This window comes from Sebastes umbrosus, chromosome 12 (genome assembly GCF_015220745.1).
Source record: "Sebastes umbrosus isolate fSebUmb1 chromosome 12, fSebUmb1.pri, whole genome shotgun sequence".
NCBI lineage: Eukaryota > Metazoa > Chordata > Actinopteri > Perciformes > Sebastidae > Sebastes > Sebastes umbrosus.
The window spans coordinates 12,779,177-12,803,035 of NC_051280.1; the positions used below are offsets into that span (position 1 = coordinate 12,779,177).

The 23,859-nt window shown below is 39.0% G+C and overlaps 1 protein-coding gene across 3 annotated transcripts; it reads left to right on the forward strand.

The window, feature by feature from the left end:
• On the forward strand, positions 1-22,035 carry LOC119498251 (FYVE and coiled-coil domain-containing protein 1-like). Of its 3 annotated transcripts, none has more exons than XM_037786935.1 (18): positions 1-72; positions 1,759-1,851; positions 2,358-2,464; positions 3,316-3,441; positions 5,527-5,633; positions 7,434-7,577; positions 9,510-9,606; positions 9,710-12,160; positions 12,569-12,661; positions 13,056-13,174; positions 13,444-13,611; positions 13,827-13,967; positions 16,790-16,995; positions 17,118-17,259; positions 17,772-17,876; positions 18,604-18,814; positions 19,807-19,916; positions 20,044-22,035. In XM_037786935.1, the coding sequence occupies exons 2-18, from the start codon at positions 1,791-1,793 to the stop codon at positions 20,117-20,119; spliced, it is 4,464 nt and encodes a 1,487-aa protein (XP_037642863.1). In that variant the 5' UTR covers positions 1-72; positions 1,759-1,790; the 3' UTR covers positions 20,120-22,035. The 3 variants fall into 3 exon arrangements, with proteins under 3 accessions (XP_037642863.1, XP_037642864.1, XP_037642865.1); XM_037786936.1 differs by having other exon boundaries at positions 14-72; positions 1,755-1,851; XM_037786937.1 differs by lacking the exon at positions 1-72 and adding an exon at positions 1,601-1,647.
• The last annotated feature ends 1,824 nt before the right edge of the window (positions 22,036-23,859 follow it).

Below are 23,859 nucleotides of genomic sequence, written 5' to 3' on the forward strand. Positions count from 1 at the left end.
GCCCCCAGACGGGTAGCACGTTTCCTGCTGTATCACCTACAAAACTGGACACTGGACACTTTTACACAACAAGTACGTCTATTATTCAACTGTTTATTTAATATTGTAGTGTTTCGCTTCATTTACAACCAAACTGCGATAGTTTTTAACATAACATACATTAAATAGGACCAGGAAATGATGAGCTGGAACAGGTGCATGCAGGATAGGAAGCTCAGCCAGCTTTGACAAATACATCTATGTTTATGTTTATGGTTTGTTGCGTTTTAAAGACGTTTAGAAAGTGATTCAAGTCAACTTTGCTGGGTAGTTATGTCGACGGTAGATAGCAGCTGATGAATGTCGTGTCAGTGGGGTCTGATGAGGACACACTGTTGCTACAAACAGGGATAAGCTTTCACCTGTCGTCGTGTTCATGTTATTCCTCCTCTGATGTGCTGCTAACTTTACTGAGCTGCTGTGGTTTCTTCATCATAGCACACTCCTCTGGGAGATTTAGATGGTCTCATTTGGTTAAAACTGTTTGGGTTTGTTAAGGATTCAACCTGTTTATGTTTACCTCCTCCTGGTTGCAGTTTTGGCTCATTTTAATGCTGTAATTTATAGAGTTTGTGGGCACAAGTATGTCCTTGACAATTCAGGGATATGATGAACAGTGTTTAAAGGTCCCATATCGTGAAAAAGGGAGATTTTCATGTCTTTTATATTATAAAGCAGGTTTAAGTGCAGTGCAAATACTGTTAAACTATCAAAATGCTCAATATATGGAGAAATACACACACAGCCCATATTCAGAAATTGTGCGTTTGATACAAGCCGTTTTGTCCATTTGTGATGTCACAAATATACAATATTTAGACCATTACACGGTTTTAAACGTAAAAATCCTAAATGTGTCCCAGTTTGTTTCCTGTTGCAGTGTAAGTGAATAACATCAGCTGACAGGAAGTAAACATGGACCCAAGCTGTTGCCTAGCAACGCAATTCCATTGCAATTCTGTTGCAATTCCATTGAAATGCACTAAAACGGAGCGTTTCAGACAGAGGGTAAATACAGGTATATTCAGACAGACTGTACGAGGAAAATAAAGTTGTTTTTTATTAACATTACAGCATGTAAACATGTTCGAGTAGAAACACAAAATACAAGTAAGAACCTGAAAATGAGCACGATATGGGACCTTTAAAACGTTTTGGGTTTGTTAAGAATTCAACCCTATCTTTATGAAAGACTTTCAAGCAGGGGGAAACTAATTTAGGGCAGTACTATGTTTATGTTTACCTCCTACTGCATAGTATAATAATGCTCTATACTCATTTTTAACAGTCTCTTCTGCACTATATTCACTTTTTTAATAGTCGTGTATCACAGCTGTTACTCTGCACTATATTCAGTTTTAACAGTTTTCTTCATCTCCTTGTATTTTTATATCTGGTATATTTTTTTTGTACTTTGCACTACTAACTTTTTTACTGTCTTTTTACTAACATGTTTTGCACTATGGAACTGTGATGCTGGAGACTTGAATTTCCCTCGGGATTAATAAAGTTTCTATCTATCTATCTATCTATCTATCTATCTATCTATCTACTGGTCGCAGTTTTGGCACATTTTAATGCGGTAATATATAGAGTTTGTGGACACAGGTATGTTCTTGACAATTCAGGGATATGATGAACAGTGTTTATATTATGAGGACATTTCTGGAATATCTAAATAATAATCACAATCTCTGTATTTTTTAATCCTACATGCAGAATTTCTTGACTGCACTGCCCTTTCCCCCACAATGGCCTCCTCTTCATCAGTTGGAGATAACCAGCTGCAGAGGATAATCAGAGATCTGCATGGTAATTAAGCTGTTCACACTTAAAATAAACACCATCCCTTTACAGTCTCTTACAGTATATTGCATATTTTTTTTAATGTGTACGTTTTGAAGTTTGCATGCATGTGTCTCCAAACAGGAGATATCAAGGCAAAAAAAATAGTAGAATCTGCATACAGTATTCAAGATTCAAGATGTTTATTGTCACGCCGGTTATACAAGTACAATCGTGTGGAATGCTTTTTTGCTGGGAAGCTCCATTAAAAATAATAAGTTATATTACAATTATAAAAGGAAATACTTTGTACAAGGCATATTAAGAACATATACAGTATATACAGAATAAGATATATGATTGGGGTATTGCACTTGTTTATTGTTCATTGTTTATTGCACTTTTTGTATCTTGCTCCCAGAATAATTGCAACATTAAATTAGGGATGCACCGATCTGGCTTTTTCAGTTCAGACATAGGACATAATCTGATATTTGTGTATGTGTTAACAATGCTGTTACTGTCTTGTTTAGATGCTGTGTTAGAGTTGAGTAAAGAACACAACGTGTGTGGTGAACCTGTAACTGATGACAGCGCCAACCTGCACAAGTTCTTCTATAAACTAGAATACCTGCTACAGGTATGATCTCCTATACAATAAACATTTTGTTTAGAGTTTATCACGATGATCCAGTTTGTGTTTGAAGGTTTAACAATGCTGCTCAGCTGCCTCTCCAGACCAGTGGTCTCCAACTTGGGGATCGGTACCTCTAAAGGGCTGACAAGACAAATCTATAAAGAGGTTGTGAGATGATTAAGTTAGAAAATAATAAGAAAATACTTTTTTTATGCTGTGTATATTCTGTTTTGTCTTAAATCTCTTTTTTTTGTGTGTGAAATACTCATGAGTTTAACTTTTCAGGCCTCAAACCATTAAAAAGAAACAACCTGAGAAAATCACATCACTATTTGGTTGAATTATCCACATTTCAAACATATGCGACCTGTGACAACAGGGGTTGTGACTAAGCATTGCTTTGCTACGAAGGGTCACACGTTTAAGAGATTGGGAAGCAGTGCTCTAGACCAGTGCTTCCCAACCTTTTTTGGGTTGTGAACCACTAAAATGAAGCACTGAAGTTGTGAACAATTCCACCAAAGAGTGATTTACTTTCTCTGAACCGGTTGTTTTATTTGTTACAGACCATAAAAGGTGCAACTATGAGTATTTCAAAAGAAATGAGTAAAACGAATTACATAAATGTGTGTAGCAGAGCTACTTTCCCCCCCCTCCCAGTCCCATCAATTATCTTGTGACCCATTATACTCATCTTGTGACTGATTGGCAACCACAGCTCTAGAAAGACTAAGATGAAACAGGGAGGCAGTTCATAGGAATGATATTAATTACAATGTGAATCAACAGACAGCAGTGTCTGACAGACACAATCCCCCTACTGAGGACATTATAAGGTGTTTTGTATTTCTCAGTTTGACCAGAAAGAGAAGACAACGTTTCTTGGTCAGAGGAAAGACTACTGGGATTACTTCTGCGACTGCCTGATTAAGATCAAAGGAGCTAACGATGGCATCCGTTTTGTTAAATCCATCCCTGAGGTAATCCTCCTCTGTCACACACACACACACACACTGTACCCCTCGGTGCCTCGGCCCGGCCATGTCGTGCAACACACGGAGACACACAAATACACATGACCGTGTCACTAATCCTCTGGTGAGTCAGGTACAGTAAGACTGTGCTGCTAATTCACTTGCTGCCTTACACCTATTTCTTCCTCACCTTCTATCCTGGGAATTCACAGTGGTGAGCTTCATACTGAAATACAGTAACTGTAGTTGAATTAGGCCTAGTTTGTACTATATTTAATCTGTAGCTTGTCTGTTAACCTGATATTAACATTTTCTTTAACAAAATAATAGTTAATAGTTAAAACAAAGTTATTTACAAATTAAATGTTTTCTGTAGATTTTGCCCTTTGGGCTATTGGCATATACAAGCCTTGTTGTTCTCTCTAATAGGACTGCAACTAACAATTATTTTCATTTTCAATAAATATGCTGTTTATTTACTCGATTTATAGTTTAGTCAATAAAATGTAAGTAAAAATGTCCATCACAATTTCCTAAAGCCCAGAGGTGACCTCTTCAGATTGCAAGTTTTATCTGACCAACAGTCCTGAACTGGAAGGTATTTAATTACTATCATATACAGTATAACAAAGAAAAGCAGCAAATTCTCACATTTGCGGAACAAACTAGCAAGTTTTTGTATTTTTTTTGCATGAAAAAAGTCTTTCACAATGAGTTAGTTCTCTAAATATTTGCCAGTTTCTTTCTGTCAATTGCCTAATCGTCTGTTTGACTAGTCGTTTCAGCTTTACTCTCTAAAATGCAAGCAAGTAGCTGTAGTGATCTGCTGTGAAATAACAAAATGTAAATATGATGTGACAAGACTGTATATTACATTTTCTTCACTGTCCTTTTGTTATTGCTGATTTTCTGGATATGATGGTTCTATTACTTCTAAAAAAAACTGTATTACTGACATATTTTTAATATTGTATGCAAAAACAATCTGAGAATACACATCCAACATCCTAGTTTGGATTTCGATTTTTAATTATTTATTTTTTTAGCAAAAACCCTGATATAAGTAAACTGTATTCTAGCATGAGAGAACAGAAGTCCTACTTTATAAGCGTAGTAAAAACACACATTTAATATTTCGCTAATTGACTCTCATTAATTAGCAAAACATATCTGTGGTTTTAAGTTTCCAGCAGTCAGTATTTTTTTTTCTTTAAAAGTCACATAGTTTATTCATTACCAGCTGAGTGCTAATTACTTGTTAAAAACCTTTGGTGCTTTTATAGAATATTACTTTTACTCTTCTTTCACTCTTGTTGTCGGTCAGTCTCTGACGTAAATCAGTCTCCAGCTGGTGTCCTTCTGGTAGATCTGTGGGTCTGTTGTCTTCCTTAAATCCCTCCATCTGCTGATGTATTGGAGAGTCTGGATGTACTGACAGATACTGTACATTTTATGTCTATGCAGTGGTGACCTGTAGACTTAGACATCCTTAAATGTTCTCTGCCGGGACACATTTTAACAAAACACAGTTTTACATTGAGCTTGAGCTGAAATTAGTTGATTAATCGGTTAGTCAAACATCAGAAATATATAAATATTTTATTTAATTTTTCAAGCTAAAAACATATACATTCCCTGGTTGCACCTTCTCGGATGTGAGGATTTTCTGCATTTCTTTGTTTTACATAATTGTAAGCCAAATATCTTTGTACTTTGGATTTTGTCAGAAAAAACAAGACAATTGAAGAAGTCATCTTGGACCCTTTTGTTATTTTCTGACATTTTACATACTAAATAGTTAATTGACTAAGAGAGAAAATAATGGGCAGACTAATGAATCATAAAATTAATCATTAGTTGCAACCTTACTTAAAACAAACAGTCTTTTAATGTCACATTCAAGTAGAGATTATTCAGAAAGTAGGAGCCATCTTATGTGAAATAGTTTGACCTGTATGATACTGACTAGACTATAAAAGAACACTTACTGACTACTGAGGTTGGTCCACATTACACAGTGAGGTAGTGTCTGTGTGTGTGTGTATACGAGTGTAAAAGTACACTAAAGTGTATATTTGTGTGTGTTCTCAGTTGAAGACATCACTGGGGAAAGGAAGGGCCTTCATCCGCTACTCACTCGTTCACCAGCGTCTTGCTGACACTCTGCAGCAGTGTCTTATAAACCAGAAAGTCACCAGGTCAGAGAATGCACATTTACACACGTACAGTATATGCATATATATTTGTCACTTTTGTTCCCATCAAGCTGCTGAGACATGTCATGTTTGACACCATTGAGGTACTGTATATGGTGTGTTGATGTCCTGTTCTCAGGAAGCGTGACTCTCCCTTCCTGATTTACATCTTATTTCTGTTTTTACAGAAAACACAACAGCCACATAGTGTAACCATAAACACCTACAGTCACGTCTCACTTCCTCAGCTGTTTTACATTTGTATTTCAAGAGAGTGTTGGACAATAAGAGATGCAGTTAAAAGACATTCAATCACAAACTGTAGGCTGTCTGTTTCTCAATAGCAGCTTGTTTGCGTGTGTGTGTGTGTATCAGGTCAGGTATCACTTACTGTATAGGCTAACCAATCACACACAATCTGCAGAAACTTGAAACACCTAATTACAGTCTTTCAAGTGCAATTTTTGTATTTAGAGAGAAATAGTTCAACATTTTGGTAAATGCACTTATTTGCTTTCTTGCCAAGAATTAGATGAGAAGCTCAATACTACTCTGATAAGGTAAATATGAAGCTACAGTCGGTAAGCATAGCTTAGCATAAAGACTGGAAACAGGGGGAAACAGCTAGCCGGGCGCTGTCCATACAAACATGAGAATGATATCAATCTTCTCATCTAACTCTCAGCAAGAAAGCATTTCCCGGAAATGTCCTAAAATTATTCCTTGAATTATTTATTGCAACTTCTCTATCTCTTCACTTTATTTATGATTGTGTGGATCTGAGTGTGCCTGTGTTAAACAGAAAATGTATTGTCTCAATAAAGTTAATTGTTAACCATCTAAATTCTCAAATAGTCAAAAATCAATTAATCTAAATGTAGGGCTGCCACCTCTTAGTCGATAAGTCGAATAAACAGTCGTTTTGGTCTTAGTCAACTAAGATTTCTTTAGTTGATTAGTCATGTTTGTATGCTTTTTTCATGCTGAGTAAGAAACTTATGAGCACATCTCTCAGTTTTACAGATCTGTCGATTAAATCGACAAATCAGTTTGTCGACAAAATCGTTAGTTAGTTACTTTGGTCAAGGACAGCCCTACCTTAATGGCCGAGAACCAGACTTACAGTATATTGGGGAAAGGCCTTTATTTCTAATTTCTTCTGCTCTCCAGTTAACACACACTCAAACTTCCTCCATTTTTACTTTTTTGTCTTGATAAATTGTGCTCCACTCCACCGGTGTTAGCTAGTCTCTGGGTGATGGGGTACAAAGTTTCCTCGAAATACTTCACTTTCTTCATGCAAAGCTCATTATTAAGTTATTAAATCCAAAATGCACCTAAACACTTGACTTTTCTGAAGATAAACTACAAGGTAACTCTAGAGTGTGTGTGTGCTGTGCATCGTCTGGGTGCTGCACTGTGCTTTTGCGGTTGAGTTCAGCTTTTTTCCACCAACATAACTTTATTAATAATGTCATAAATCAATTTTTGGCATTTGAGAATCACGGGTAACAATCACGATTCTTATGTGAATCAATCCCCCCACCCCCTACCCTTAGTATCTGTGGTTTATATAGTATCTTTATTTTTATTTTTCATGCTTTTATTTATGCTGCATGTCCCTCCATGGGATCAGTGAAACTTATCTTATTTTATTTGGTTTTATGGTATCATATCGTAACATAAAAAGCACATTATAAACTTAAAACACATTGCTTAACCAACAGTATAAACATAAAATGTTTGTGTCCTTGTCCTCAGTATTGTGTTTTATGTTTTTTTGTTTGTAATCTTCTCACGCAGTGACTGGTATTATGCTCGAAGTCCCTTCCTCAAGTCTCACCTTACTGCTGACATAATCAACCATCTTTATGAGCTCAACCAGATCCAATTTGACGTGGCAGCCAGAGGTTACGACCTCGATGCAGATTGGCCATCCTTTGCGAGGTAAACAAATTCCTACATGTATGTGTTTTATAATTTTACAATCACCAATTTCCTTTTGTTGAAGGAAAATACAAACTTGATTCTGTATGTTTTCATGAAGATAAAAAAACAGACACTTAATAAAGTAGTAAAAGCTTCTAATTCATCCGCCTCGGGGCTGGAAATGATTTGTAAATTGATAGGAGACAGACCTCAAGTAATTTGAAATAACACCCCAGTTTAGTGCAGCTAATGTAGAATCATGGTGAAGCAATATTGGGTATTTCACAACTGGAAGTAACACTTAATTATCTGATCACTGCACATTCACAGCTCTTTTTTTTTGCTTGAGTGTGTGTAAATGTGTGTGTGAGAGTCAGTGGGTGCCGACAGTGTGCGAGCGCTGATCGCTGTTCCTCGCGTCAGCACCTTTGCCAAAACTTTTCACATCCCTGTCATCAATTTGCAGTCTCTCTACAGGCAGTGGACACAATTTTTTAAAAAGACTAATTTGTGTTGTTGTTTTTGCATCACATGATTATGATGATTGGTTAAATCCTATAGTGTAAAGCAGTGCAGCAACACCTGCAACAACACAAACTATGGTCGGGAAGATTACCTGTAAAAGGATTGAATCAACGCCTGTCACACACATTATGAACAAGAAGAAACATGATATAATTCACAATAGCATTATTTCTTTTGAGGGCTATTGTATAGGATTACATAGATGGTAAAGATACAGTGTGTACAATATGGTGTAAACCCCCTCTATTTTTGCAGTTTCATTCTAGGAAGCACTTGAGAGCAAATACAGTACTTCTTCTGCTTGTCATTTCACAGTTTGTTGTTTCACATGAATCGTGACGGGATGGAAACAGTTTCCTCACTCTACCAGAAAAGAAATACCTAGCATATTACAACATATTGCTCCAACTGTCCCTCCAGAAGTAGGCTTACTCTGAAAACAGTTCAATAACCTATTTCATGTGAAGTCTGAATGCAAAATATTACAGTATAAGACGTTGCTATATCTTTAAAGGCTGAGTCTTTTATCAACGGACAAAACTCTTTTTTTCACTGTTTATAATGAATAGATTAAAGGTAATTCAACGTTTGCTATCAGGGAATGGGAACAATGTGCTTGTGGAAATACGATCGCATGACAAAATTGGTAACACTACCATAGTTTGCTAATCATTTCCTAGAAAACAACTGAAACACGGTTGCAAATTGTGACATGTAGTCGTAGATTCTTAAGAAATTTCAGAGAAGGGACTTTGTAATTTGTCACTAATTATAGGAAAAATGTAGATAATGTTCTATTACTAAACTTTTAATTAATTTAAATTTACTGGTAGCAAAGCTTTCGTTTGACGAAGCAATAATCCATGTCAGATATCAGCTGTACATGAAGAAATGTAAACTGTGCAGTTGTAAATTACAGGCAAACATATTCAACAAATATAGATATTTTTAACAAATCAGTTATTATAGGTTTTTAATAAATAAATAATTTTGTCCTATGAAATTAATTTTTATCAGTTTTTTTGGTCATTAATGCACACTTTGTTTCAAGGAAATTCCTCTGAAAATCAACAACCACATATAAACCTCACCTAGTTATGTTATCTAAGTATTGCATCATTTCTTGGTTCTTTCTTAAAAACTCTGTGAATAGTGACTAGTATGTACTTGGTATTTGTACTTTGCTTATAAGTAGTACCAAATTACATTGTCCGTCCTTTCCAGGAAATTTCTTAGGAAAAAAATATGAAGAAATTCGGGTACCTGTAAAGTGCAGTGTCACCATAGAGCCACCTAATTACTTGTTTCTGTCAACTTAAGTTCCTCTTTTGTGTCAAGATTGTTTTGTTTTTGCAATCAGTTGGATGTTATGTTTGTCTTACTCTTCATATATAATATAATGTTTGGTATCTCATTATGTCAAAGGCGAACATTAGGCACCGCCTCATCAGCTTTTCTGTGGAGGCCTCCCAGTCGCTGCTCCAGCGTCAACAGTCTCGTTAGCAGCTACTCACACTCACAGGTACTCACATACTTAAATACAGACTCTACATAGACAATCCTGCACAAATATTTGAGTAAATGTGACTGAACTTTAAAGCTCTCTTGTTCTATTCACTGACCAGGCGCAGGAGTTTCTCCCAATCCCAGACCTGAATCACAGCCTCCTAGGTGAACTAGGTGAACTAGGTGAACTAGGTGAACTGGGGGATCCCTCTCCTTGCAGCATCGCAGAGAACCTCCGCATTGAGCTCGACCAGTCTGAGCTCAAACAGCAGGAGCTCCTGGTCCGGGTTGAGGAGTTAGGGAAAGAGGCTGCTGAGCTGAAAGGCGTGGTTAAAGACCTTCAAGGCCAGCTATTAGCTGCTCAGAAGTCCTCTGGCCTCTCTGAATCCACAGCAGCCCAAAGTAACCAAGAAACAGATAATCGGGAGAGAGCAAATCACCTTCAAACCTGTAGGGAAGCAATAAACGGTGAACTTCAAGTCAGACTCACAACTGCTGAGAACAAAAATATGGAGCTTCTCTCTAAGTTGGACGAGGCTCTTAAAGAAAAGGGACAACAAACCGCAAGCTACTGCGACTCAGCCTGGAAAATCCAGGATCTCCTGGATAAACTCAAGACAGTAGAGGAGGAGAGGTTGGAGGCAAAGAGAGATGCCGAGGACAGGTCCAGGCACTCTGAGCGTCTGTCCCAGGAATTGAAACTCAGGGAAGAAGAGTTGAGGAGCAGCGAGGAGAAACTAGCTGAAGTAAAAGCCGGAGCCCACGACGAACGCGAGGAGGCGCTCAAACGGTTGGAGGAGCTACAAAGTGCGGTCGGTCGAATCCAGGGGGCGCTGAGTTTGAAAGAGAAGGAGACGGGGAACTTGAGAGCCCAGCTTCAGGATCTACAAGCATCACTGGAGTGCAGAGAGCGGCATGCGGACGACCTCAGGAAAAGACTGCATGAGGAGAGGGAGGAGGTAGAGCAGAGATGTAGCATGAGCAGTAGCCAAAATGAGGAACTGGAGAGCCACCTCCTGGATGTAAGAAGGGCTCTTAAAAATAGAGAGAAAGAGCTCGCCGTTAGTTCAGAGAGAATTAAGCATTTTGAGGAGCAGTTGGAGAAGCTAAATGTTGAGAAAGAAAGTCTGAGCTCTAGACTCGCTGATCATGAAGTTGTTTCCTCTGAGAAACTTGAGGACTACAAAACCCAATGCAGCAATCTCATTGAAATAAACACTAAGCTACTCCAAACAGCTAAGAAGAGTGAGGGGAGCATCACAGAGCTGACTGAGAGCAGGGCGGCCTTGTTAGACCAGATAGCTTCGTTCAGAGCTTCCGAGAAGCACTTAAAGGGCAGAGTTGAAGCTGCAAAGATGAGTGTGGAAGATCGGGAGAAGAAGCTTCTAGATGAAAACCTGCATTTGGAGGAGATTGCCCAGAAGGCGCTCGTCCAGAAGGAAGTATCTGATGCTCAATTAGAGAAGCTGGAGCATGAGAACGGGGAGCTTCTTGAGGCCCAGTCCTCGTTGAAGAAATGGTTGGACACAACTCAACAGGAACTGGACTCGCTCACTGCCAAAGCTGCGAAGTTGGATAAGAACCTCAAAGTGTCCCAAAGAAGCCAAGCAGAGTTACTTGAAAAACTTCAAGAAACTGAGGCTAAACTGATAGACCAGACTGTTGTATGCGGACGTCTGCACGCTAGAGCGGAGGAGCTGGAGAACAGGAGCGGGGAGCTGCACTATGAAAAAGGAGCTGCAGAGAGTAATGAAAAAATGCAGAAGATTCACGATGAGCATCAGACGTCCTCAGTGGAAACCAAAGAGGCCCCGTTCAGGCTAGTCATAGCTGAGGCTCAACTGGAGCTCAACCTAGGGGAGGTGCACCGGCTCCAGGATGAGGTGGTAGAGCTCAGGGCACAGCTTCTAGCAGGAGCTGAGGAGAGGATGAAGGTTCAGGCACTGCAGGAGGTGACGGAGTCCTCCAAAGAGGACCTCCGCGTCTTAGCAGAACAACTCAAAGCCCAGGTAGAGGAGCTAAACCGCCGGCATGTGGATGAGATCCTCCGATCCCGGGAGCGAGAAGAGGCTCTTATCCGAGAGCGTGACGGCGAGGCTCAGGCTCGAGCAGGTCTGGCTGCAGAGGTGACGGCCTCCAGAGAGGAGCTCAATAAACTGAAGCAACGCTTTGAAGCCTTGTGTCTGGACAACAGTGAATCCAAGGAGGCGCTCCATAGAGCCAACACAGAAACAGCTGAACTCGGCGTGCACGTGTGCATGCTGACCGCTGAGAACGAAGAGGCTCGCCTTCGCTGGGAGGGCTTGTCAACAAGGCTGCAAGAGCTGGACGACGAGGCGGTTCAGGAAGCAGAGAGGCTGAATAGCCGCATGGAAAAGCTGAGTCAGGAGAACCAGCGACTCCTCGATCGGCTCCATAACAAGGAGGGGTTGTTGACAACCAAGCTGCAGGAAGAGCTGAGCAAGGCCCAACAGGAGGTTGAGGCTGTGCAGGCAGCGAGCCAGGAGGCGATCCAAGCACTCCGCTTCCAGCTCAGCAGCCAAGCCATGAGCCACGACGGCCAGCTCCAGGTCAGCCACAAACAGTTTAGCATGCTTCAATGTGTTTACACAATTATCCTACATTCCTGCTAATGTACAAATCTTTTTTATCAAAGTAAGACTGATAAATAAGACTTGACAGTGCATCTCCTAGATGCAAAATATAAATACAATTGTGCTAAAACTTTTTACCCAAAATATTATTAATATCAATTTCTACTCTGGACTGCAGCCATAACATAACGTTCACAGGCTGCTGCTGCTGCAGGGTGGTTGCGCAGCCGTTTATCTGCATAACCTGGTTACTAAGGTTCATGTAAACATACTGCTTGATTGTTTTATGTTGGGTAATATCAGGAAAGCTACTGTAATATCTGGATTTTTACCATATTTGCTAAGTCATCAGTTCATGAATTTGTGTTATATATTCTCATCCAGGCTGTGAATCAGGAGTTACAGGAAGTGAAATTACAGCTGACGTCTAAGCAGGAGAAAGTGGTCGACCTGGAGAACAAATTCAAACAGCTAGAGGTGAGAGGATTCACTGATTCCAGATCCGCCAAAAAGTTTTGAACTCCATCATCAGCAGGTTATTTTGGCCCTCGTCTGATCACTAAAGCAGTCAAAGGATGTTTGAAATCTTGATAGAAGAAGTGGTTTTAGGCAAGGAAATGAAACTTAAAACTGTTAAACACGGCCTGCACCGCAGACGACACTGCAACATGATGCATCAGACAAAATACATATATATATATATATATATATATATATATATACAGCTCAATATGTCTAGGATTGATAAATGAAAACACAAATTCCAGTTCCATTGTGTATATCGACAATTGAAGTAATCATAACATTATGGTCACAGGCATAATTCACAAAGAAGCAGAAATAATGTCTTGCTTTGCTGTTCTGATCGCAGGCTGAGAACCAGAGATATTGCCAACAGATTGAGGAGAAAAACATCCAGATGGCCGATTCTGAAAATCTCATCCAGCAGAAAGAAGACGAGCTAATCCATCTGAAAGGGAATTTATCAAGGTGAGATACTGTATTCATAATCACACATTCTGGACTGATTTGGAGCTCTGTGAAAAATGTCTTTAATCTTGTGTGTTTAGATCTGAATGTTTATTTTTCATTTAGCATGCCTGATCTAGGAATTTGGCGTGTTTGTTCTGTACCGTTTTTGAGATGTAAGCCTAAAAATAACAACTGCATGGACACAATCAGAGTCACCTAAGAATCCTCATGTGTTTTTTGGGACGTATCATGAATCAGCCAGTGTATGTATGTATGTATGTATGCAGGTCTGAGGATGGTCTCGCAGCGGCTCAGCAGACATGTCAGGAGATGAGTGAAAATCTACGGAGAGTCACACAGGACAAACAGAGCTTTGATCTTAAGGCGGGTGCTGAACTCGATGATCTTTACCGCACCAAAATCAATTTGGAAGAAAGGCTTGTAGAACTCATCAGGTATGAACATACGGATTTACTCTGATCTACCATGATTTTGTCTTTGCTTTTCTCTTTTGTTGGTGAGGTTAATTTGATTTAAATATGCGCAACGCAGGGTTGAGACATGATGACTGGAATTGTTGGGTAATGCCTTTGGGTTTTGTGGTTTTTAAATGACAAACATACCATCTAGATTGCATAATCTGAAATATGCTTGATGGTGCTCTCTGCAGGGAGAAAGATGCACTGTGGCAGAAGACGGATGCCCTGGAGTTTGAGCAGAAACTGCGGGATGAGGACGCGGAGAGGGACGTCAACTACTGTCTGGGCTGTCACAGTCAGTTCAACTGGTGGCTCCGCAAGCACAACTGCAGGTAAGATGGTCCTTTGTATAATAATAACAAATGTAACCGGGTTCAACGTTAATGGGGTGCGTCTGTAAATGGGTCAGAAATCTACTTGCCCGATGTCAGACTTGCCCCTCTACAAATTGTTTTATTTATTAGCGGTTATCAAATAACAACAAAGACTAAAGGTAATTGTCATGTTTACTTTCTATTGAAGAATCAGAACAAGGACACAGTGTGTCATAGATGTGAAGCAACAAACATTTTTGCATTTTCGTCCTTGGCTCTTGGACAACTCTTCTGATAATTATTTTCACTCCTCTGTCAGAAATCTTGTGAGGAGCACCTGGTTGTGGCCAGTTTATGGTGAAATGATGTTCTTTCCACTTCCGGATTATGGCCCCAACAGTGCTCACTGGAACATTCAGAAGTTTAGAAATGCGTCTGTAGCCAATGTCATCAGTATGTTTTGCAACAATAAGGTTGCGAAGGTCTTGTGAGACCTCTTTGCTTTTACCCATCATGAGATGTTTCTTGTGTGACACCTTGGTAATAAGACACCTTTTTATAGGCCATCAGTTGGGATTGAACCAGCTGATATTAATTTGCACTGATAAGGGGCCGGATTGCTTTCTAATTACTGATAGATTTCAACTGTTGTCTTGGCTTTCCATGCCTTTTTGCACCTCCCTTTCTTCATGTGTTCAATACTTTTTCCCTGTGTCATTTCACATTATTACACATCACTTAATTTCTGAACTTATTTGTTTTGGTTTCCTTGTATGTATGGATTACTTGGATTGTTACCAACATCTGGTGAAAATTTCATGTCAGTAGCACCTTTGGAAATATATTTACTGAGAAAAATGGTGACGTGTTCAATACTTATTTTACCCGCTGTATGATAAACAGTATGTCACCAGCTCAACCAATAAAATGTATGTCAAGGCCACTACTTTTAAACTAGTAGTGTAATGAACGTTTTTCTCGACGGCTAAAGCACATTTTCTGAAACATTATTGTACATTAAGAGCAATTACCACATCAATTTATACACAGCACATTTATAAATGTATATACTGTATAACATTTATACACACAACCTCAAAATATTTTACTCATATGCCAAAAGTAAATAAATTCATCGTTGCCACCCAAATGACATTTCCCTTTGGGATTGTTTCGGTCAAATGTCACAGGAACTGAAGTCCAGTGACATTTAGTTTCTGTATTTCACTTCACATTTAGACTTACAAACTGTAACCCAATAGTGCAGTCAAATAACTTCATCAAAACTCAATACAAATGTCAGTTTGCTGCTCCATATTCTGCAGGTGTGGTTCCTTTGTAAAAGTCAGTCTAACTCCATGTACTTGTAGTGTCAATGTGTTTGAGTAAAGAAAGTACATGGATTGCACCTGTAAACTATTTTTCCAATATGTGATTAGCTGCACTAAAATTTGAGGATAAACATTTTACTAATTGAATTTCAATATTCACCTGTTATCAATTCTAGTTTACTTACATTTATAAAATAACCATGTTTGTCATTTGGCTCAGATATTTTGCATGTGAGGATTTACAGGCCTGGGGCGTCAAACTCATTTTAGTTCCTGCTCGGGCCACATAAAGCCCAATTTCATTTCAAGTCGGTCAGACCAGTAAACAATTGCTTAATAACCTATAAATAACAACACCTCCAAATTTTCCCTTTCTTTTAGTGTAAAGAAGTGCATTCTGATTACGTTCACAACTCATGTACAATCCATTTACAAAACAGATGATGAACAGCCTGAGATGTCTCGCTGATCTCTCTGCTACGACTAAAAACTAAAGACTGCTGTTTCCTCAAACCTGTCAAAAATCAATCTTCTCTGTTCTCAGTTGTCCTTGCAAGTTTTTGTAGTTTTCGCCATGATGAGTCTCAGAATATCAGAATATCATAAAATATCAGCATAGACAGGAACGCAATCCAGGCACTCCAAAATATTAAAATGGGCTTTCAACAAACCGACGGAGCGGATGTGGCCTCACCTATATGGTCTCAACAACCAATGGGAGGCAATCACATGATCACGATAACACTAACTACAAAATATCATGAACACAACATTAAAATTAATATGGTGTGATTTTTGCAGGGATCTGTAGCAAACAAAGATGTTTTCTTAAGTCTGTAGAATATTATTTGCAGGCCAGGACATTTCTGCAGCTTGTAATTTGACACACATTTCACCTTTAACAAGTATTGCGATTTCCTCCTCATCCTGCGATTTGAAAATTGCAGTAGGCCATATTGCGATTTCGATAAAATTTCGATTAATTGTGCAGCCCTACAGGATAGCAATGATTTCAACAAAAACAACCTTCTGCCTTCAAGATTTAAGTAAAAATGTCCTCCCCAAAACTTTTCTTACACAATTAGTCCCTTCAGCACTTACTGATAGAGACTTGTTTTTCTCTTTACTGTTGACTATTCAAAGATCAAAGCTGAAAACTAAAGATGAATTGTGCTTTTGCGGTTGTGACTTCTCAAATTTAGAGCATCTTTCTGCAAGATCTCAGAATGGTTAAAAAAGCATCTTAAATGCACGTTTTATCAGTGGCAGTTTCTTGACAAAAATAGCAATTGTTTATTTGCTGATGCTGTGTTTAACATATTGACTTATTTTATTTATTTATCTCTCTTTTAAAATAAAATAAACTCTGTGGGAATTGATTTGAAACGTGCTCTATAAAAAACTTGCTTACATGCTAAATCCTCTCTATACTACAATAATCTACATTTCAAAATGATAAGCAGTTCTTACTCAATCCATGTATCTCAATCATAATGTGTCTATTCCCAGACTGTGTGGGCGTCCCTTCTGCTACTACTGCTGCAGTAACACAGTGAGCACCCAGCAGGGCCAAAGAGAGCGCTGCTGCACGGACTGTTACAACCAGCACAGTGCAGTAGTTGAGCGCCACCCACAGGAGGAAGTGACTAGCAGCACACCGGGGACACCTTTCAGTCGTTTGCTGCAGGCTGGGAGAGCTGTGACGACTGGTTCAGGTAACAAGACACACACACACACACACACTCTAAAGTAATGTGCCAAATGCTGAGGTAAATGCACACTTTAGATTGGGGTGTGTTGGCAAAAGCATACACAGTAGCTGATGTTTATTTTCTAGGAGCAGACGTAGGTGACAAGCCGGATGATGGTGTTTTTGACATCATCACAGAGGAGGAGGTGAGCGGCGTCTACGACAGTGACTCCCTCTCTTTTGCCACCGCCTGCTCTCCTGGACACGGACAGCAGGGGGCAGCACAGCTGTAAGTATCTCACATGCATTCACTCAGAGGAGGCATTGTGGCACATAGAGTTGGTAAACTATGACATGAGATATTAAAACCAACCACAGAAACAGATTTTGTATTTAAAACATGGCACCTTCAAAACAGCGTGTTCAGTCTATTCCACAATTAGTGCTCACAGTCAGAAAACTGGAAATGTTTGCAACAGCATGTTTCAGTTACAGTTGTCTTTTCAGCTTTAACAGTTTTCCAGATACATTGCCTAGAAAATGACTTAAAAAAATGACACTACAATGTGTGTGCTTTTAATGCTATGTGTGTGTTTTGTGTACTCTGTGAGCCACATCAAAAACTTGCTCCATTGCCTACAGATGGACGATACTGTAAAAGAAAATGTCTGATTCACTTTTAATTTATTTGTTACAACTTGTAATTCCAATGGAATTGATTCGATCTTTTGAAACTTAAAAGTGAAAATAATTCTCTACAAAATGTATGTATAAATGTAAACTATCCTTCACTCTTCCTAGAAACAGCAGTGCCAGTGCAGGAGACCTCACATCAGAAGATAATGACGACCTCAGTGCTACAGTACAGGATGCAGAGATCTGCCTGCTAAAGTCTGGAGACCTCACGTAAGTTTCACATGCAGTGAAAGTGACATTGGAAAAATCCTGAGTGCAGCAGAGTTGTGTTTACGCGTAGATGCGGTCACAAAGTCAGACTTGAAACTTTCAGGAGAAGTTTCTAATAGACTCTTCTGGTGAAAACGTTGCACTAAATCTTAGAATGGGAAGTGAAACATGAAGTTGATGCATGTGTGGCATTGATCGCTTCCCTAAATGTTACTTGGTACATGTTGTGGGACCTGCTCTGAGAAGTGCTGTTGAGCAAAGCGCTAACTCCTATCCCAAAAACTAAAATATATTGTGAACGTTTAAAGGGGAATTCCATCGATTTTGCAAATCATAGTCTTGAGTACTACTGCATGTGAAAAAGGTTGTATAAATCCTTTTGTAGCTCCGGAGCGAGCTGCAGAAATAATGATGTCACTTGAGTCAGCGTCAGTTGGAGCTGACGACTACAAGCTTGAAAATGTTAAAAAACTGCATTTGTGGAATTAAAAAGAAGTGAGCTTACCAGACCTCATCTCTACCTGGGGCTAGCAGCTCGAGGCTACATCAGCCACTACTAGCATAACACACCTTTATCTCCAACTGAAGTGTCAGCGTTTGAGTTGCATTGTGGGTAATGTAGGTGGCAGGTTTTGACAAGGAAGTCGACGAATGCGTGGATTAGAAGAGATGATATCTCTGGTTCTGCTTCATCGATTTTTGTACCGTTTCATTCCCTGTGCTGTAGGCTCTCCGTCCCCTTCACGGTGGATGACATCTCTGGGTTTGGGGACACCTCCCGAGAGCTCTTCATCAAGTCCAGCTGTTACAGCACCATCCCCATCACCATGAGCGGTCCCGGTCCTACGGTCTCGTGGACGTTCACCTCTGAACCGAAGAGCATCTCCTTCAGTGTGGTCTACAGGGAGAGTACAGACACTCCACTGGAGCAGGCCAAGGTAAGACACCAGTACTGTATGTGAATGAAGTACTGTATATCAATGAAGGGAGCATGCATACAAAATACCTCCTCTTTAAGCCTGAAAGCCACCCACACATGATCAGCACTGGCTGTGCCATTGTTTTCCTATGGGGAGAGCGGTGCCGCCCGACGAGGTGGAAGCGCTACCGTTGGCGTGGCGCACTGCTCGAAATTGCCACCGAGCGTTGCTCTCAAAGTTCAAATTATTTCAATTTTGACCTCGGTTGCCACTGACCTTTTAAAAAAGCGCAACCAGTGAGATAACAGCTGCAACTGTTGTTGCCAAGGCGTTCCTTGCACACTTTGTGATGCCATATTATACCCGCGCTGCGCTTTGCCTATGCAGGTCTCTGCGCTCTACCTCACGGTTAGCGAAGAGCAAATTTCCTATCATTTGAAGGCAGCTTTACAAAGTGTGGATACACTTCACCAAAGTCAACCAAACAACTGCGAAATGCAGTATCTGCCGGAGGATTTAAGGATTTCAGTCCCTTGCTTAAACATTTATCTACCAGCCATCATGTTAAAGGGAGAACTTATCATTTGCTAACCTGAGGATGATGAGTGCTTCGCCTCAACCGACCACAAATCTGTGACCTGTAGCAGTGCAACTATGAGTTCATCTTCAGGTAAATGTTAAGAGCGTTGTGCATGCAGAAAACTCTGTGATTTATTTAGTATATTTTCTGATTGAAAATATTTGCTCTTCCCCCCCAGTGAAGAGCAAATGCCATTTTCCCTCACAGCAAAATGAGTCAGGACAGGGCAGTGACTAAATATGTGGTGAAAGCAGAAAACAGCACAAAGACCACCTACAAAGATTCTGAACTGATTCAGATTCGATAAAATGCTTGTCATTCTCTCACCCTTTCAGATCTCTACCTAATGTATGCAGAAATATATATATATATATATTCTCTGCTGTAGTTATAAATGTCAGACAAGATTTCTATCCTTGGCTCTCCACAGGTCTTGATCGCACTGACTCGCTGCAACTCCCACAAAGAGACGATCCAGGGGGAACTGAAAGTCAGAAACGCTGGAGAATACACACTCGTCTTTGACAACTCTTTCTCCAGGTCAGTCAGGAGTTTAGCACAAACTATTATTAGTAGCATAAAAACTACTATTTTTGCATAGATGTCAAAACGAGACATGAAGGAGCAAACATAATGAAACCATTCCTCTGTTATTCCTGTCAACCAGGTTCATCTCAAAGAAAGTGCTGTATCATCTGAGTCTGGACAAGCCCGTGGTCTACGATGGAACTGACCTCCTCTGAACTTGACCGGCAGGAGGAGAAGCAGGTGTGAAACTGACTTTTGAAACATTCAGGGCGTATGAGCTCATGCGCGTACTGTAGTTTCAAGGCAACTGGGTGGGAGTCTACTGACGTTAACCAACCTCAATGAAAGGTTCCGACATTTAAAAAAATACAATGAAGTAAAACAATGTTACACTATTGAATATGAGCATGCACTAAACTTTTATAAAAAAGCCTGACGTTGTAGTTTAAATGTAGCATTAAGGGTATCAAACTTCACTCCAAGATGACTGGAGGATTGTTGCATATTTGTGTGTGTACGTGTGTGCGCATACAGTACAGGTTTCTCATACAGATTTAGCTCCTGTAGGCAACTTTCTTTACTGCATCCTCGCAGAAGTCATTCTTTTTTCTTTAACATGAGGTGCAATTGTTTGATAAATCCCGGTTTGTTCTCATTATTTGCCTTGTCTCATAAAGTAAGGCTACTGTCTTTTTAAAATGGGATTAATGTGCTCCTTGCACAAAAACACATTTCCCACAAGGAGTGGGAGATAAATCCTTGATGTGTCGTTGTATGTTGTGTTATCAAAATTCGTCATGATTTAATAAATGTCCCAGAAAATTAAGTGACAAAAATGTTCATAAATAAAAGAACCAGACAGAAATGTCTGTATTTTACTTATCTAGGGAATTAAATATGTGACAAATCATAAACAAAAACCCATAAAAATACAATATTGCCATGATTTATATCCTCCTTATTGATTAGCAACATTACCCACAATGGCCTAATACACCCAGAGATATTAAAGGGAGGGTTACCACACTATGAATGGTTGAGCAAAAATCTCTGACAAAATCTCACAGAATCTATCGTCATATCGTTCAACAAGGAAAATATTACATGAATGAGACATGACGGGAAACGAGAAGTAGACTGATGTTGAAAAGACTACTAGAAAGCTAACTCTAATTTAACTCAACCTTAACTGAATTTGTTTTACTTTCTTAAATGTACCATTAGCATATTAGTCAGCTTTTCATGTAACTAAATCTTTAAATCGGTGTGTTTGGTATCAGGCTGTTGCAGAATTAGTATTGGTGTCAAAAGCATGTACTGTAATGTGTTTCACAGTTCATGCTCATTTCACAGTCCGTGCAGTATCTTCAAGATCGTTGCCTTTTCAGCTGTCGGAAATTACAAGAAATAGATTTGTTGTGTTGCAATCGTGATGAAGCAGAACAGGAAGAAGAAGGACTTCTGCGAAAGCTGCAGTACCGCCACATCATCGCGTTTTAATTGTCTTCGGGAAACAGGCTTTAATTCAGTTTCTGATGATTGCAGTTGAAGATTCCTCTGCATGCAAACACTAAGACTGTTTCTGCATTTAAACCCTCGAGGGTAAAAAAAAGAGGGAGCACATACAGTATCAGAATGGAAGTTTCAGTGCTTTAAATTTTTAGTTTTTACTTGAATCGTCACTCGTGTTTTGACAAACAGTTAAGATTTAGCATTAATCTTAGTGAAGATAAGAGCTGCAATGACATTTATTTTCTCATGACATACATAAAGCCTTTAGATGATAAAAAGTTTGTTTTAGAAAAACAAACAATTATAATACAGAATAGTTTTTATTTATAGAGTGCTTTTCTAGATGGAAAGTGATGTTTGTTCTTAAATACAGTTGTGTACTGTTGCTGTGTGATGTTTCTAAATAGAGAGGTGAAGTCCCTCTCCTTCCGGTGGACCCCATGAAACCTTATTTCGGAAAAAAATATGTATTGTAGTCAACGGGGAGAGACAAATATATTCACGAACTACAACGCATGAGCACGAGTACAACCACCTTTTTTAAGACACGTAAAAGCTTCAAAATAAACAAGCGGGGTATTTATTGATGTATTTTATATTTTAGAACAAAACTTTAAAATATCTTTACCTAAAAACCCCATTAAAAAAAAAACATTGACTTTGAGACGAGGGAACCGGAAGTGTTAAAATACAAACTGATCTCTGTATTTTAGGATTCATTCCTGTAGCACTCTATAAGGTCCCATGGTGGTCCACCGGAAGGGGCGGGACTTTGACTCTCTGTAAATTCTGCAGTGTGTCGAATATGAATCACAGCATACAGCCTTCAAATAATCCAAAAATCACTTTTATACTTGTCTTATATGGACTGATATTTGAAGGCTTCAATGTTAATGTTTAATGTACCTTTTTGTGTCTTCACTCTGGTCATTTGATTATACTGTAACATTGCTTTGCTATTCAACAGTGAATTGACAAATTCCCAAATGTCTTCCACTATTTTAAAACCGTTTTGTAACTTATATTTTGAACATGACATGAGGAAGAAGATTAAGAAAATGACAAATGAAACGTTTTATACATATCTGAGTAAGAAGAGTGACATGCTGCCAAATATATCGGGGGAAACATTTGTCTATTTTATTGTTCTTGAATGGGAGTTTCTATTTAAAGGAGGCATTGCAACATGACTGCTGTATAATGCACTTTTGAAAGGGCTTTTTGTTGATCTGTATCACATCAGCCTTTGTGCCAGATGATGAATGTTTTGTTTTTCTTTTCATTTGTATCTAGAGAGTGTGTGATTGTAGATGTTTACTGCTGGATTTGTCAGAGGGAAGCTGTCACTCTCTGACTTAACCTGTAAATGATTGTTGACAAATGTTTTATTGAAATGTAATTTACACACTAAAGATTTATGATAGAATGGATTTAAGACTGTGGACAAATAAATAAGGATTGTGTGATAACTCACGAGTGATTTACTGTCATCTGTCTACTGAAATCATATATCGAGATATCACGATACACAATCATATTGTTTAAATTGATAATAACAAACACATACTTACTTTACACTTTACCATGTGGTTATTTCATATCGGCTATTTATTTATTGAATTACCAGAATTCATTCATTGGTACCAACCATGTCATACTAGCTTGTCATGAAGGAGGTTAAATAGTGCTCCAAACTTGCGCTAAATATTGGCGAGGAAAAAGCGTCATGGCCATTTTCAAAGGGGTCTCTTGACCTCTGACCTCAAGATATGTGAATGTAAATGGGTTCTATGGGTACCCACGAGTCTCCCCTTTACAGACCTGCCCACTTTATGATAATCACATGCGGTTTTGGGGCAAGTCATAGTCAAGTCAGCACACTGACACACTGACAGCTGTTGTTGCCTGTTGGGCTGCAGTTTGCCGTGTTATGAATTGAGCATATTTTATATGCTAAATGCAGTACCTGTGAGGGTTTCTGGACAATATTTGTCATTGTTTTGTGTTGTTAATTGAATTCCATTAAAAAATATATACTGCATTTGCATAAAGCTGCATATTTGCCCACTCCCATGTTAATAAGAGTAATAAATACTTGACAAATGTCCCTTTACGGTACATTTTGAACAGATAAAAAAAATGTGTGATTATTTTGCGATTAATTGTGATTAAATATTTTAATCGATTGACGGCCCTAATTTGTATACATTTACGTTTTATTTCCTAATACCTGTGACATGGTGATATTCATTAAAAATACAATTTTTTTACCAACAAAAAATGATACGATGCACAACTTTGGAAGGCCACTACCAATAAGAGTTGCTGGCAGTATGTTTTAATTTGTTTGCAGCTGTAATCAGCTCCCTCATTTGCTTTGTGCTTTGCATTGTGGGACAATAGTGTCCATCAACAGCACACTCACTTTTCCAATGTGAACACA